General features: G+C 37.8%; 1 protein-coding gene and 1 pseudogene across 1 annotated transcript; both read left to right on the plus strand.

The window, feature by feature from the left end:
- Positions 1-8,661, plus strand: part of LOC113773888 — a 17,416-nt pseudogene extending 8,755 nt beyond the window's left edge.
- Positions 8,662-10,773: 2,112 nt separating this feature from the next.
- On the plus strand, positions 10,774-12,447 carry LOC113773889 (putative pentatricopeptide repeat-containing protein At1g12700, mitochondrial). The gene has a single exon (XM_027318490.1). The coding sequence runs from the start codon at positions 10,774-10,776 to the stop codon at positions 12,445-12,447; it is 1,674 nt and encodes a 557-aa protein (XP_027174291.1).
- Positions 12,448-16,275: the final 3,828 nt, after the last annotated feature.

Below are 16,275 nucleotides of genomic sequence, written 5' to 3' on the forward strand. Positions count from 1 at the left end.
GGCTTCAAGTCTATCCTACTCATAAAGTTAGGGTTTATAAAAGAATGTGTTGCACCTGGATCGATTAAAACCCTAACTAAACGGTGAAAAATTGAAATTGTACCTTTAACCATCTCAGTTGCCTCAGGGACCTGTTGATAGTCCAACGCATAGACCCTAGCCGGTACTTTCGATCGACTTCCTCCGGTACTGGTCTGTTTAGAGGTTGACTTTTCTGGCCTCTGAGTGTTATCTCCCATCTTCATCTTGCTTGGACAGTTCGCGAGTTGGTGCTCCGTGCTACCACAAGCCAAACACTTCCCAGATTTTCTCCAGCAATCATTCTCGGAATGGTTGGGTTTCTCACAGTACCCACAAGTAACCTGAGGGGTCACAGCCGAACTAATAGAAGGCGCTCCCTTAGCTTGAGTCGGCCCGCTACGACTTCCTCTAGATAAAGCTCCCCTCAAAGTTCCAGCGGTCCTTGGTCCTCCCGTTCCCCTTCCCATTTTGGAAGGTTGTGCATTCTTACTAGCCTACCGAGAAGTATGGCTAGAAAAATTCCTTTCTCTATTGTGAAAGTTCTTCACTTGCATCCTTGCACTTTCAATCCTTTGTACCTTCTCTAAAGCCTCAGTAAATGTAGAAATCTGGGCTGCGGCCAAGCCCTCCTGAATTTCCACATTAAGTCTCTGTACAAACCGTCTAATCCTCCTCCGTTCATTGACCACTAGCTCAGAGGCATACTTAGAAAGTTTAGTGAATTTCCCTTCATACTCTACTACAGTAAGGGTTCCTTGTTTCAACTTAATAAATCCATCCTCCCTCTTTTCTTGGATCAAGGGTGGAAGGAACTTCTCATTAAATTCTATCGTGAAGTTCTCCCAGGTCCAAGGGGTTTGAGCTCTCTCCCATTTTCCCTTTATCACATCCCACCAAGCACGAGCTACTCCCTCAAATTGGAAAGCGGCAAAATTCACTCACCTATCCTCAGTGTAGTCTAGAGCGGCGAATATGTTGGTCATCCTTTCTAACCAATTCTCCGCTACTTCAGGGTCGGGTTCACCAACAAACTTAGGCGGGTTGAATTTTAAGAACCTCTCTAAGGCTCTATCCTCTCTCTCCCAAGTTGGTTAAGCTGTTCAGAACCTTGTCTATCAGCTAAGCGCTCTAGGATATCAATAATCCTATTAATGGCAATGGCCACTTAAATTATTCTCAATATTTTCCTGGCCTTGGGTCGGTCCAGTTGCCGATTCCTGGTCATCTCCATGAGATTGGGCCTGTCTAGTCCCTCGCCTATGGTCTCGACCACTTTTTCGTCCTTCCATTATCTTAGGTATGTCTAGTACAAGAAATGAATCAATTACACGAGAAAATACTTAAAACAGGAACCAATCATAAAAACATTGCAATAATCATAATTTACCATTCATTAACATATCAATCCATACAATTGAAGTCATGGGGAAATTTCACAAAAAAATATAGACACAGATGCCACCAAAGAGTACTTTTAGTCATAGAAGACTAAAGTAAAAGCAAGTGGCTTCAAAAAGCTAACACACGGTCATTGCAAAATACATGGATTCTCAGCACTCGTATTCACCCCAGCTAACTCTAGCGTATACTAGTCAAAAGAGTCAAAAGAAAGGTCAATCAGGTCTAGACCTAGTCACAGTAAGGACGAAAAAGGAAAACAGGACTATCAAAGTGGGATGGAGGGAGTAAAGAATAGCGAAAAAAAATCATTTGCTTACAGCAAATGATCATTTGCTTATATTATTGATTACAGCAAGAAGGCAACAATCATCAGGATTTCAAAAGCGAAAAAAAATCCAAATAAGCCACATTTGCTTCTAATGCCCATTTTGATGTGCTCCTAATTTGCTGGGTAATTGCAAGGTCAAAAGTTCCCTACATTTTATTGCTACAGGATTAAAAAAAAAGTCATATAGTTTTGTTAATTGCTATTGGATTTTTAAAAAGGTAATATTGTCAATATGCTACCTATGATAGAAGTCTCGTCACAAACGATAGAATCTTTGTAGCTGAACTCGTACGGGAAGACCAGCAAGAAGATGAAGAAAAGGCCTTTCTCAGTCGTCTGTGATGCTCATCTCCGCCACAAATCAGGGGCAGGAGGTACTCTTTCATTTCTTTCTCCAAGAAACTCCACCCTTATTCAAAACCCACAATCAGCTTCTAGTTCTGCTGTTTCTCATGCCTATAGTACTGGTAGTACAATTAGTAATCATCACCCTAAATCTGACAGTAGTGTTCTTTCCGGGTCTTGGGGATTGAGGAGTAATATCGATAGTATCAGCAATCTTGATGAAGCTCTGGGCTTTTACAAGCAGATGGCTCGGATGAGACCTGTGCCTAGTGTTGTTCATTTCACTCAATTGCTGGGTCGTATTGTTAAGATGAAGCAATATTTGGTGGTTCTTTCTCTTTACAGAGATATGGCTGAGTTAGGATGCATTCCGCTTAATGAATACACACTTAATATTGTGATTAACTGTTATTGCTTCTTGGGTAAAGTGAATTTTGGGTTTTCTATATTTGGTGGCTTCTTCAAGCGAGGTATTTTGCCCGATACGGCCACCTTTACCACTCTGCTCAAAGGACTCTTTCGGGAACACAAAATTCATGAGGCACAAGGATTGTTCAAGAAAATAATGTATGAAAAGCTATGCGTACCCGATGAAATTACGTATGGGACTGTGATAGATGGGCTTTCTAAGGCTGGGAGCACTAGCATGGCCATTCAAGTCCTTAGATTCATGGAAAAAGGAGGAAGGTGCAGGCCTGATACAGCTGCTTACAGCACTATTATCGACGGGTTGTGCAAGGATAAAATGATGGATCAAGCTCTCTCCCTGTTACACGAGATGATTGAGAAAGGAATTGCCCCCAATGTCATCACTTACAATTGTTTGGTCCGGGGTCTGTGCAATTTAAGTAAATGGAAGGACGTTGAAAATCTCTTTACTGAGATGAAGGCTTATAATATTGTTCCTGATGTTATTACTTTTAGTATTCTTATTGATGCACTATGTAAGGAAGGACAGTTAGAAGGTGCAGAGGAGGTACTGAAAATCATGATTGAGCAAAATCAGAAGCCTGATAATGCTACATATAGCACATTGATGGATGGGTACTGTTTACAAGGCCGAATGGATGAAGCAAAGATAGTTTTTGATAAAATGGCTGCTAGCGGCCTTAATCCTGATGTTCAAAGCCATAATATATTGATCAATGGTTATATGAAGAAAATGAAGGTGGAAGCAGCCATGAGTCTCTTCCAAGAGATCCGACATAAAGGGTTAACACCGAATGTTGCAACTTATACCACTGTCCTGCAGGGTTTATTTAGTGTGCAGAGGTATCTTACAGCAATCGAAGTTTTCAATGAGATGCGAGCTGCTGGCATAAAGCCTGATTTTTACACTTACTGTGTGTTGTTAAATGGTTTATGCAAGAATTCACATGTTGAGGAAGCAACTTCAATTTTTGCACAAGATGGAAGTTGATGGAGTAGATTGTCATATAACAATGTACAACATCGTCCTTGATGGATTATGCAAATGTGGGAAGCTTGACAGCGCCCGGCATCTTTTCTATAGTCTCTCTTCTAAAGGATTGGATCCTAATGTTTCAACATATAACACGATGATAAATGGCCTCTTTTCAGAAGGTTTCCTATAGGAAGCCAAAGAGTTTATTAAGAAAATGGAAGAAAATGGCTGCACTCCAGATCTAATTACATTTAATGTTATTGTTCAAGGACTTCTTAAGGCTGGCGAATTTAATGATGCAGTGGTTTATTTTGATGAAATGGATAGGAGAGGATTCTTGCTGCATTTGTCTACTTTTTCACTTTTACTAGATTCATACAGAGATAGTGGAAATGATCCCTCTATTTTTAAGATAATTGAGAAGTTTGCACCAAAGATGGGTAATGGAAGTCTAAATAATGGAGAAGGGGGATCTTATACTTAATTGGCTTCATTTGGGGCCTCTGGATTTTCCGCTGCTTTTTTTGGCTTCTAGCATTTAGTCATGCAAAGGTACATGATCTAGATTTGCAGTTGACATTGTTGTCAGTATCTGTCCTTTTGGTCTCAAAAAGTTTATCAACAGTCCTTGGAGGAGCAATCTTTGAGCATATTCCAGAGATTTGAAGATTAAATACTTGCAGGGTGATAAGCGACGATGTGTTGAAGCTTTCTCATCACTATCAGATGAAAAGAGTGGCTACCTGCCTGTTTTCAATGCTATTCATGGTTTGTACACTTTAATCATTCCTCTCTCCTCAGTTTCTCAAATTTTTATTCCTAATTTTCAACTTTCTCGAAGGTTTACATTGGCCGTTTGAATCACTTTATAGATGCTTACTTTATATATGATTGCTTGTCCACGTAATTGGCATGTGGGGTTGTTGAATTGCAGCTTAATTTTTCTTCATATACAGACATTGTTCACTTGGCAGTTGGAAAGTAATCAAATTAAGTGACACATAAGCTAGAGTTGCGGATGAGAGTCATCATACTGTGGAATTCACTTTCTTTCACTAAACTGGAGAGCCACTTATTTGAGTATTCTTTGCCTGAGGGCTAATGACTTGTATTTAGCATAAGCGTACTCGTATTTTAACTTATCTAAGCTTCATAAAATTGCTATGTTGTGCTAATGACTTGACATGTGTCCTTTTGTTGATAGTTGTCCTGTTACTTTCGAATACTCGTTGTTGTTTTCAGAACATACAGATATTATGGAAGCAAACATACTGGAACTGGCAGTTGGGCAATTTTGACAACGAAACATTCACTGATCAGATATTGACGATGATCTAAATGCAAAGTTTACTGCAGTGTTAGAACGTGCTGTAGTACCATTGGCTGTATTGACCCAATATCTGCTCTTTGCCTACTGTTGCTTTTAGTGACTGCTTAAGTTTGATGCTGATCAGCAAATTTGATAGTAGCATGTAGAGAATAATATTTTATTTTGCTCTTTGACATTCTCTGTGTCTTGTTTAAGAGGCCTTTTAGGTATCCAGCTGCTTAAAGTTCTGGATTGCACCCATCATGACGATTCATTTATTTATGTAGGATGACTGAGCTGAGATATTTAACAGGGAAGATCGTTTAACTGCAAGTAGAGGACAAATAAAATCTGTTTATTAATCGCAGGCCCAAGCCAAAGCTTCTATTGTTAGTAGTACTAGTTATAAGGATTCTTTTCCTTCTTTTATTCTGCTTTGGTTCTATGAATACCTTTTCCAGTTTTGTATTCTGCTTATGGATGCTCAAACTTGTCTTAATTACAGGCACCAAGGGAGGAAGTATTGCTAATGCAGAGATCGGAGTTGAACTCAGAAGGATGAATGCTTGAAGCTTTACTAATGAGCATAGTATGGGTACATGCCTTCGATATGATTTACTTTAGAGAGGGTTGGATGATTGATTAACTTTGATGCTGGAGAATGTGAGCTACCACAACAGATCTGGACTGGCCATGAAATGAAAATTACATATTTGGTGGCTGGATGTCATTTTTTTCTTCTTACTATATCAAAGTTTGTCTGCTGAGATTTGCTTTATCCAAAAAGTTTTCTTGTTGAATTGGTTTGGTCATCTTGCATCTCATTTTGCATAGACAAATTATAGGGCAGGAAGGAGTTTGTTGTGCTGGTACTAGTTTTCAACTGGACCCGAGAACATTTTCTGATATGCTCGGGCCTTTTTCTGTGGTTTTCCCTATAGTTGAATGATGAGAATAATAAAATCAAGTATCATCACAAATAATACACCCTAAACAATTTGGATGCGAATGATTTGAAAAAATAATAATTTGCTTGCATCATTTCAATCAATTTTTTTTTATTTCACATACATCACATCACGAAAAATGTTACAGTAATTATTTTAAATAAATATCTCAAATAATCTTTTGTCCAAACATGCTAATTAAATTTAGTGAATTGATTAATAGGATACATGTGTATAGAGCTGTTAATCGAGTCGAGTCGAATCGAATATTTGACTGCCGAACTCGACTCAAGTTTAACTCGAGCTCAACAGGTGGACGAGTTTTGAAATGTGTTCGGATTCGACTCGCCAAATGGACATGTGGCTCGAGATCGAGCTCGACTCGTTTGTGAGCTTGCCCGAGGTCGACTCGTTTATCACAAATGAGTCGAGCTTGCACGAGCTCGAGCAAATTAATCCCAATAAAAATCTATAATTTTTAATTTTTATATTTTTGAATTGTGAAATGACATATATGTACTTCCTTATTGAGCATAATTGAGCTACTCGGATAACAAACGAATCAAAGCTTACTCGGCTTGTTAATTAAACGAGCATATCTCAAGGTCGAACTTGACTTGTTTACCACAATTAACGAGCTGAGCTCAAGCTTTATCGAATCGACCTCAATCGAACTTTCGAACTGCTCGTTTCATTTAACAGCTCTACATGTGTGCATGTTATAAACTAATTTTGATATCATTTAAATTATTAAATATCATAATTAATAGATAGTTGGATTTTTTTTCTAATTGATCATTCATCGTATCTGTTAACAAGTTTTTTTTTTCTTTTGCTCTGTATATGTTAACAAGTGTTTTTCAAGAAAAGTGCTTATGTCGTAAGAATTTTGTAATTAACGTAGAATTAAAAATAACATAAGAGGATAACCTTTTGATGTAGGAGGGGTTTTGTTTGATTTTGGTCTAAAATGGAATGAGCAAAAGGGAAATGCTATTGTCACTCTCTCATAAGTTTATGTTCATGTGTCTCTATATAGTTTTATTAAATTATTGAGTTTATTTTCATAAAAAAACACCAAAAATATTATCAAACTCAGAGTAATAAACCAAAAATGCTAAAAAGAGACCAAAAATACAAAATGAAAAACCAGAAAAGAATGAATTAATCACAAAACCTGAGAGGAGAGGAGAAGACAAGCTTCAGCAAAAGACAAAAGAGGACCATCGTCTTTCGCTCCTCACTCTGTCTCCTCAGCAGCGACTTTCTGATTTTGTAGCTGAACTCCGAAGGCAAAACCATCAAGAAGATGAGAAAAAGGGCCTTCTCTGTTGCTTATCTTTGTCACAAAGCAGGGGCGAAAGGTACTGCTACTACTGCCGCTTTTACTACTCTTTCATTTCTTTCTCCAATAAATTCAACCCCCATCCAATCAGCTTTTCACTCTGCAGCCCTCACTATTGGTATTGAAAGTAGTAATCATCATCAGGCTAAGCCTAACAACATTGTTCATTATGGGTCTCGGAGATTGAGGAGTGATATTGACGGTATCAGCAATCTCGATGAAGCTCTAGGCTTTTACAAGCAGATGGTACGGATGAAACCTCTGCCTAGTGTTGTTCATTTCAATAGACTGCTGGGTCGTATTGTTAAGATGAAGCAATATTTGGTGGTTCTTTCTCTTTCCAGGGATATGGCTGAGTTGGGATGCATTCCGCTTGATGATTACACGCTAAGTATTGTGATTAATTGTTACTGCTTCTTGGGTAGAGTGGATTTTGGGTTTTCTATATTTGGTGGCTTCTTCAAGCGAGGTATTTTGCCCAATACGGCCACCTTTACCACTCTGCTCAAAGGACTCTTTCGGGAACACAAAATTCATGAGGCACAAGGATTTTTCAAGAAAATAATATATGAAAAGCTATGCGTACCCGATAAAATTACGTATGGGACTGTGATAGATGGGCTTTCTAAGGCTGGAAACACTAGCATGGCCATTCAAGTCCTTAGATTCATGGAAAAAGGAGGAAGGTGCAGGCCTGATACAGCTGCTTACAGCACTATTATCGACGGGTTGTGCAAGGATAAAATGATGGATCAAGCTCTCTCCCTGTTACACGAGATGATTGAGAAAGGAATTGCCCCTGATGTCATCACTTACAGTTGTTTGGTCCGGGGTCTGTGCAATTTAAGTAAATGGAAGGACGTTGAAAAGCTCTTGACTGAGATGAAGGCTTATAATATTGTTCCAAATGTTATTACTTTTAATATTCTTATTGATGCACTATGTAAGGAAGGACAGTTAGAAGGTGCAGAGGAGGTACTGAAAATCATGATTGAGCAAAATCAGAAGCCTGATAATGCTACATATAGCGCATTGATGGATGGGTACTGTTTACAAGGCCGAATGGATGAAGCAAAGATAGTTTTTGATAAAATGGCTGCTAGCGGCCTTAATCCTGATGTTCAAAGCCATAGTATATTGATCAATGGTTATATGAAGAAAATGAAAGTGGAAGCAGCCATGAGTCTCTTCCAAGAGATCCGACATAAAGGGTTAACACCGAATGTTGTTACCTATACCACTTTCCTGCAGGGTTTATTTAGTGTCGGGTGGTATCTTACAGCAATCGAAGCTTTCGATGAGATGCGAGCTGCTGGCTTAAAACCTAATTTTCACACTTACTGTGTTTTGTTGAATGGTTTATGCAAGAATTCACATGTTGAGGAAGCACTTCAATTTTTGCACAAGATGGAAGTTGATGGAGTAGATTGTCATATAACAATGTACAACATCGTCCTTGATGGATTATGCAAATGTGGGAAGCTTGACAGCGCCCGGCATCTTTTCTATAGTCTCTCTTCTAAAGGATTGGATCCTAATGTTTCAACTATAACACGATGATAAATGGCCTCTTTTCAGAAGGTTTCCTAGAGGAAGCCAAAGAGTTTATTAAGAAAATGGAAGAAAATGGCTGCACTCCAAATCTAATTACATTTAATATTATTGTTCAAGGACTTCTTAAGGCTGGCGAATTTAATGATGCAGTGGTTTATTTTGATGAAATGGATAGGAGAGGATTCTCGCTGCATTTGTCTACTTTTTCACTTTTACTAGATTCATACAGAGATAGTGGAAATGATCCCTCTATTTTTAAGATAATTGAGAAGTTTGCTCAAAAAATGGGTAATGGAAGTCTAAATAATGGAGAAGGGGGATCTTATTCTTAATTGGCTTCATTTGGGACCTTTGGATATTCTGCTGCTTTTTTTGGCTCCTAGCATTTAGTCATCCAAAGGTACATGATGTAGATTCGCAGTTGATATTGTTGTCAGTATCTGTCCTTTTGGTCTCAAAAAGTTTATCAACAGTCCTTGGAGGAGCAATCTTTGAGCATATTCTAGAGATTTGAAGATTAAATACTTGCAGGTTTAATATGATAAGCGACGATGTGTTGAAGCTTTCTCATCACTATCAGATGAAAAGAGTGGCTACCTGCCCGTTTTCAATGCATTTCATGGTTTGTACTCTGTGATCATTCCTCTCTCCTCAGTTTCTCAAAATTTTATTCCTAATTTTCAACTTTCTCGAAGGTTTACTTTGGCCATTTGAATCACTTTATAGATGCTTACTTGATACATGATAGCTTGTCCATGTAATTGGCATGTGGGGTTGTTGAATTGCAGCTTAATTTATCTTCATATACAGACATTGTTCACTTGGCAGTTGGAAAGTAATCAAATTAAGTGACACTTAAGCTGGACTTGTATTTAGCATAAGCGTACTCGTATTTTAACTTATCTAAGCTTCATAAAATTGCTATGTTGTGCTAATGACTTGACATGTGTCCTTTCGTTGACAGTTGTCCTTTTACTTTCGAATACTCGTTGTTGTTTTCAGAACATAGAGATATTATGGAAGCAAACATACTGGACTGGCTGTTGGGCAATTTTGACAACGAAACATTCACTGATCAGATATTGACGATGATCTAAATGCAAGGTTTACCGCAGTGTTAGAACGTGCTGTAGTACCATTGTCTGTATTGACCCAATATCTGCTCTTTGCCTACTGTTGCTTTTAGTGACTGCTTAAGTTTGATGCTGATGAGCAAATTTGATAGTAGCATGCAGAGAAATAATATTTTATTTTGCTCTTTGACATTCTCTGTGTCTTGTTTAAGAGGTCTTTTAGGTATCCAGCTGCTTAAAGTTCTGGATTGCACTCATCATAGCGATTCATTTATTTATGTAGGATGACTGAGCTGAGATATTTATTCCAAGTAGAGGACAAATAAAATCTGTTTATTAATCACAGGCCCAAGCCAAAGCTTCTATTGTTAGTAGTACTAGTTATAAGGATTCTTTTCCTTCTTTTATTCTGCTTTGGTTCTATGAATACCTTTTCCAGTTTTGTATTCTGCTTATGGTTGCTCAAACTTGTCTCTTAATTACAGGCACCAAGGGAGGAAGTATTGCTAATGCAAAGATCGGAGTTGAACTCAGAAGGATGAATGCTTGAAGCTTCACTAATGAGCATAGTATGGGTACATGCCTTCCATATGATTTACTTCAAGAAAAGTGCTTATGTCGTAAGAATTTTGTAATTAATGTAGAATTAAAAATAACATAAGAGGATAACCTTTTGATGTGGGAGGGGTTTTGTTTGATTTTGGTCTAAAATGGAATGAGCAAAAGGGAAATGCTATTGTCACTCTCTCATAATTTTATGTTCATGTGTCTCTATATAGTTTTATTAAATTATTGAGTTTATTTTCATAAAAAAACCAAAAATATTATCAAACTCAGAGTAATAAACCAAAAATGCTAAAAAGAGACCAAAAATACAAAATGAAACCAGAAAAGAATGAATTAATCACAAAACCTGAGAGGAGAGGAGAAGACAAGCTTCAGCAAAAGACAAAAGAGGACCATCGTCTTTCGCTCCTCACTCTGTCTCCTCAGCAGCGACTTTCTGATTTTGTAGCTGAACTCCGAAGGCAAAACCATCAAGAAGATGAGAAAAAGGGCCTTCTCTGTTGCTTATCTTTGTCACAAAGCAGGGGCGAAAGGTACTGCTACTACTGCCGCTTTTACTACTCTTTCATTTCTTTCTCCAATAAATTCAACCCCCATCCAATCAGCTTTTCACTCTGCAGCCCTCACTATTGGTATTGAAAGTAGTAATCATCATCAGGCTAAGCCTAACAACATTGTTCATTATGGGTCTCGGAGATTGAGGAGTGATATTGACGGTATCAGCAATCTCGATGAAGCTCTAGGCTTTTACAAGCAGATGGTACGGATGAAACCTCTGCCTAGTGTTGTTCATTTCAATAGACTGCTGGGTCGTATTGTTAAGATGAAGCAATATTTGGTGGTTCTTTCTATTTCCAGGGATATGGCTGAGTTGGGATGCATTCCGCTTGATGATTACACGCTAAGTATTGTGATTAATTGTTACTGCTTCTTGGGTAGAGTGGATTTTGGGTTTTCTATATTTGGTGGCTTCTTCAAGCGAGGTATTTTGCCCAATACGGCCACCTTTACCACTCTGCTCAAAGGACTCTTTCGGGAACACAAAATTCATGAGGCACAAGGATTGTTCAAAAAAATAATATATGAAAAGCTTTGCATACCTAATGAAATTACGTATGGGACTGTGATAGATGGGCTTTCTAAGGCTGGGAACACTAGTATGGCCATTCAAGTCCTTAGATTCATGGAAAAAGGAGGAAGGTGCAGGCCTCATACAGCTGCTTACAACACTATTATCGACGGGTTGTGCAAGGATAAAATGATGGATCAAGCTCTCTCCCTGTTACACGAGATGATTGAGAAAGGAATTGCCCCCGATGTCATCACTTACAATTGTTTGGTCCAGGGTCTGTGCAATTTAAGTAAATGGAAGGACGTTGAAAATCTCTTTACTGAGATGAAGGCTTATAATATTGTTCCTGATGTTGTTACTTTTAATATTCTAATTGATGCACTATGTAAGGAAGAACAGTTAGCAGATGCAGAGCAGGTTTTAACTGCCATGATTCAGCAAAATCAGAATCCTACTACAGTCACTTGTAATGCATTGATGGATGGGTATTGTTTACAGGGTCAAATGGGTGAGGTAAGGAGAATTTTTTATAAAATGGCTGCTAGCGGCCTTAGTCCTGATGTTCAAAGCCATAATATATTGATAAATGGCTATATGAAGAAAATGAAAGTGGAACCGGCCATGAATCTCTTCCAAGAGATCCGACATAAAGGGTTAAGACCGAATGTTGTTACCTATACCACTGTCCTGCAGGGTTTATTTAGTGTCAGGAGGTATCTTACAGCAATCGAAGCTTTCGACGAGATGCGAGTTGCTGGCTTAAAACCTAATTTTCACACTTACACTGTATTGTTGGATGGTTTATGCAAGAATTCACATGCTGAGGAAGCGCTTCAATTTTTGCACAAAAAGGAAGTTGATGGAGTAGATTGTCAGATAACAATGTACAACATCGTCCTTGATGGATTGTGCAAATGTGGGAAGCTTGACAGCGCCCGGCATCTTTTCTATAGTCTCTCTTCTAAAGGATTGGATCCTAATGTTACCACATATAACACGATGATAAATAGCCTCTTTTCAGAAGGATTACTACAGGAAGCCAAAGTGTTTATTAAGAAAATGGTTGCACACCAGATCTAATTACATTTAATATTATTGTTGGTGGACTTCTGAGGGCTGGTGAATTTAATGATGCAGTGATATGTTTTGATGAAATGGATAGGAGAGGATTCTCACTGCATTTGTCTACTTTTTCCATTTTACTGGATTCATACAGAGATAGTGAAAACGATCCCTCTATTTTTAAGATAATTGAGAAGTTTGCTCCAAAAATGGGTAATAGAAGTCTAAATGATGGAGAAGGGCCATCTTATCCATAATTGGCTCCATGTGGGGCCTCTGCATATTCCGCTACTTTTTTGGCTTCTATGTGTAATCATCCAAAGGTACATGATGTAGATTCGCAGCTGATCATATTGTCATTATCTGTCCTTTTAGTTTTCAAAAAGTTTATCAACAGTCCTTGGAGGACCAATCTTTGAGCATATTCTAGAGATTTGATGATTTAATACTTGCAGGGTGATAAGCGACGATGTGTTGAAGCTTTTTTATCACTATCAGATGAAAAGAGTGGCTACCTGGCTGTTTTCAATGCTATTCATGGTTTGTACACTTTAATCATTCCTCTCTCCTTAGTTTCTCAAATTTTTATTCCTAATTGTCTTGATGGCTCACATTGTCTGTTTGAGTCAGTCTTATGTATGCTTACTTTATACATGATAGCTTGTCCATGTAATTGTCATGTCGGGTTACTAAATTGCAGCTTAATTTATCTTCTTATACAGACATTGTTCGCATGGCAGCTGCAAAATAATCAAATGAAGGGACAAAAAAAACAGGAGTTGTGAATGAAAGTCATTGGACTGTAGAATTCACTTTCTCCAACTAAACTTGACTGCCAATTTTTTCGAGTCTTCTTTGTTTGAGTGCGTGTTCTAATTCTTCCCACATACATCCCTGCCCTGTCCTTAGACATGAAATTAGCTCACAAGTCCCTGAATTTACGGATTAAAGATCAGAGAAAGTGTAACTAGCATTAACACCCAGAAGTTTTTACCTCCTGTGATAATCGGAAATTGCATTCTGTAAATTTTAGAGGTTACAAAGTGTTTTTTGGTTGATTTTGGTGCCTAAAGTTTGCAAGTGACGAGCACAATTAAGGTCCTAAATAACATCAGTTTTGTATTAGGGCCATTAACTTCTGATTTTTTGTCACACATTTATTAACAATTTACAAGTCATGAACTACTGATACACCTTTTGGAAGGCAAAGGATGCCCTCCAGGCAAAGACTGAAGGGCAGCCATGGCATAGCAGGTCTCAATCCGCTTGTTCTGGTTGAAGAGCAGCTATGGTTAAACTATTAAACTTCAATTCCCTCGTATCTTCTTTACCTGAGGGTTTTTCCCCACGGGAATTTTTCTGAGCTACATGCACATTGCAGGCACACTTCTGAGCTTTCTGCTCCCTTTCTCTAGAATGAGATGATAAGCGCGCTGGAATATTTAGATTTCGTCATGTGCAGTTATCTGTGAGCGGAGAAGATAGAAGTAAGTTTGACTTAGTTGTTACCTACAGCATCTTCTATTCTATTATGGACGAAAAATTCTCTTTTCCTTTCTGAATTTTGTGAGAGAAGATAGAAGAGCTTACTTAGTTGTTAGCATAATCAGAAGCCATTGGATGCAGAGGGGGCTGCTTTTGTTGCTCAAAGTTCTGGCCGACATCATCTTCTATTCTTTCATTATGCCAAAAACGCTTCTCTAATATATTGGACATGCTCAGTGGAGCAGCATCAAGATGTTGAGTTTATCGCCCATACCATATGGTAATTGCATTGTTTATCTTAAACATTATTGTCCAAGGACTTATCAAGGCAAGTGAATTTGATGATGCAGTGGTTTATTTTGAAGAAATGGATTTAGCGAGGATTCTCACTGCAAGTATCTACTTTTGCCTTTTTACTAGATTCGTTCAGAGATAGTGGAAATGATCCATCCCTTCTTAAGATAGTTGAGAAGTTTGCTCCAAAAATGGGCAATAACAGTCTAAATGTTGGAGAAAGGGGATCTTATACTTAATTGGCTCCATTTAGGATCTCTGGATATTTCATTCTTTTTTTTTGCTCCTTTTTTATTTTATTTTGCTCTTTAGATGCTCTTCTCCGTCCTTTTTAAAGACATCTTAGGTATCCAGCCATACAAAGTTGTTGAGTTTTTACTTGATAGAGATTCAGATAGTCAATGTAGTATATTCGACTTGAAATATTTAAACATGGTGAACATTCTAACGTCAATAAGAGGGCAGTGTAAATGTCTCTTAATCACAGGCCCAAGCAGAAATTTCTACTATTATCAGTTCGACTTGTTTTAACACTCTCTGCTTTTTCCTATTTTGCGGTTGGTTCTTTAAAATAACTCTTTCAACGCTCATGTTCTGCTTTAGCTCTTGAAGTTTGTCTCTTAATCACATGCACTGCAGAAGCAAGTTTCGGTATGCTAAAATTGAACTCAAACGATAAATATTTGATTCTATCACTAATGATGACAGTATTGCTACGTATGAATGCAGATGGAAGAGCGCAATTTTTGTAACCTTAGTGATTGATGAATTAATTAATTAAAGTTGGCGCTGAAATATGCTATCATCACAGATCTGGATTGGCCATGAAATTTGACCCCAAAAAAAAAATGCAGAAGTGTGGTCTGCGCATCCAAACTTTCAGAGCATTCTTCTGTGCCTGTGTCTTTCTGCTACCACTCTTTTCTTGGTGCCTGTTTCTTTTAGGTTTGTTCATGTGTTCTGAGTGAAAGTTTGACAGCCCGATGCCTGTTGAGTTCTGTTTACGTTTGGTAGGAAATGGAATGAAGAGCTTTACATTTGGTAAGAAATGGAATGACTTTGCTGCCTATGGAAAAAGAAGATGGAACCTGATGAATGCTATTTCATCACAGGGATACATTAATTCAAGAATGGGACAAACAGAAATATCAGAACAGGCACGTCAAAGAATGAAAGCACACAGGATTAGAGCAAAGCAAAATCTAGTTGAACACACTGAATCTGTGATGTAGTAGCTTTTTTCTTTCCCTTCTCCTTGTAATGCTAGCACTATACGATAGTAGTTGGTATACTCTGATGGCATTAATTATCTGTTATCTTTCTTTATTTCAGGGAACATGTTGAATTTTCCTTTTTCCACTTTCTGTCATTGAAAAGAATAGTGTGTCATCTGACACCATCGGTGCATGTGCATCACCATGCATTCTAAATCTTGGAGAGTTGGAAAGTAAATGTTATCTTCCAATACAATTACAGTTACAGGCGAGGAGTTTAATAGTTTTAACGACTTGGGCGTTAGAAATTAAAAATGTCGAGACATATTTTATCGATCAAAAGGATGCTTATGATGAAGATGATGCTGACATGACACACCTGGATATTGCTGATTCCTTTGAGTGAGTATCCTGAAGATGCAAAATGATCATATATTTAATATTTGTTTAGATGTTTGATGTGTTGTTAGTTTTGCTAGATTGTCAATTACTTTGATATGTTGTTAGTTTTATCAATTTACTTTGCAAATATCTATTCTCGCATCTTTTATTCATGTTTATTTTTGTTTATTTTCTTCCTGAAGAAGAATTGGATGGCAAACATTTGGGATTATATAATGGTGATGATAACATTTGTCTCATTGATAGTGCTTTTATGCACACTATATTAAAAAATAAAAGATATTTTTCTTCTTTGGGGATGGGAGAGACAAATGTTAATACCATCAATGGTAGTACAAAATTAATTGAGCGCTGCTTCGGAAGAGCCACTCTATTTCTCTTTGAAGGAACTAAAATTGTCATAAATATTGCACTACTCTCTCCCAAGTCTCGAAGAAATTTATTTGAATTT

The sequence above is a fragment of the Coffea eugenioides genome, chromosome 6, assembly GCF_003713205.1.
Source record: "Coffea eugenioides isolate CCC68of chromosome 6, Ceug_1.0, whole genome shotgun sequence".
NCBI lineage: Eukaryota > Viridiplantae > Streptophyta > Magnoliopsida > Gentianales > Rubiaceae > Coffea > Coffea eugenioides.

Coding starts and splice junctions, on each gene's coding strand:
- LOC113773889 (XM_027318490.1), top strand. CDS start 10,774: ATGAGAAAAAGGGCCTTCTCTGTTGCTTATCTTTGTCACAAAGCAGGG.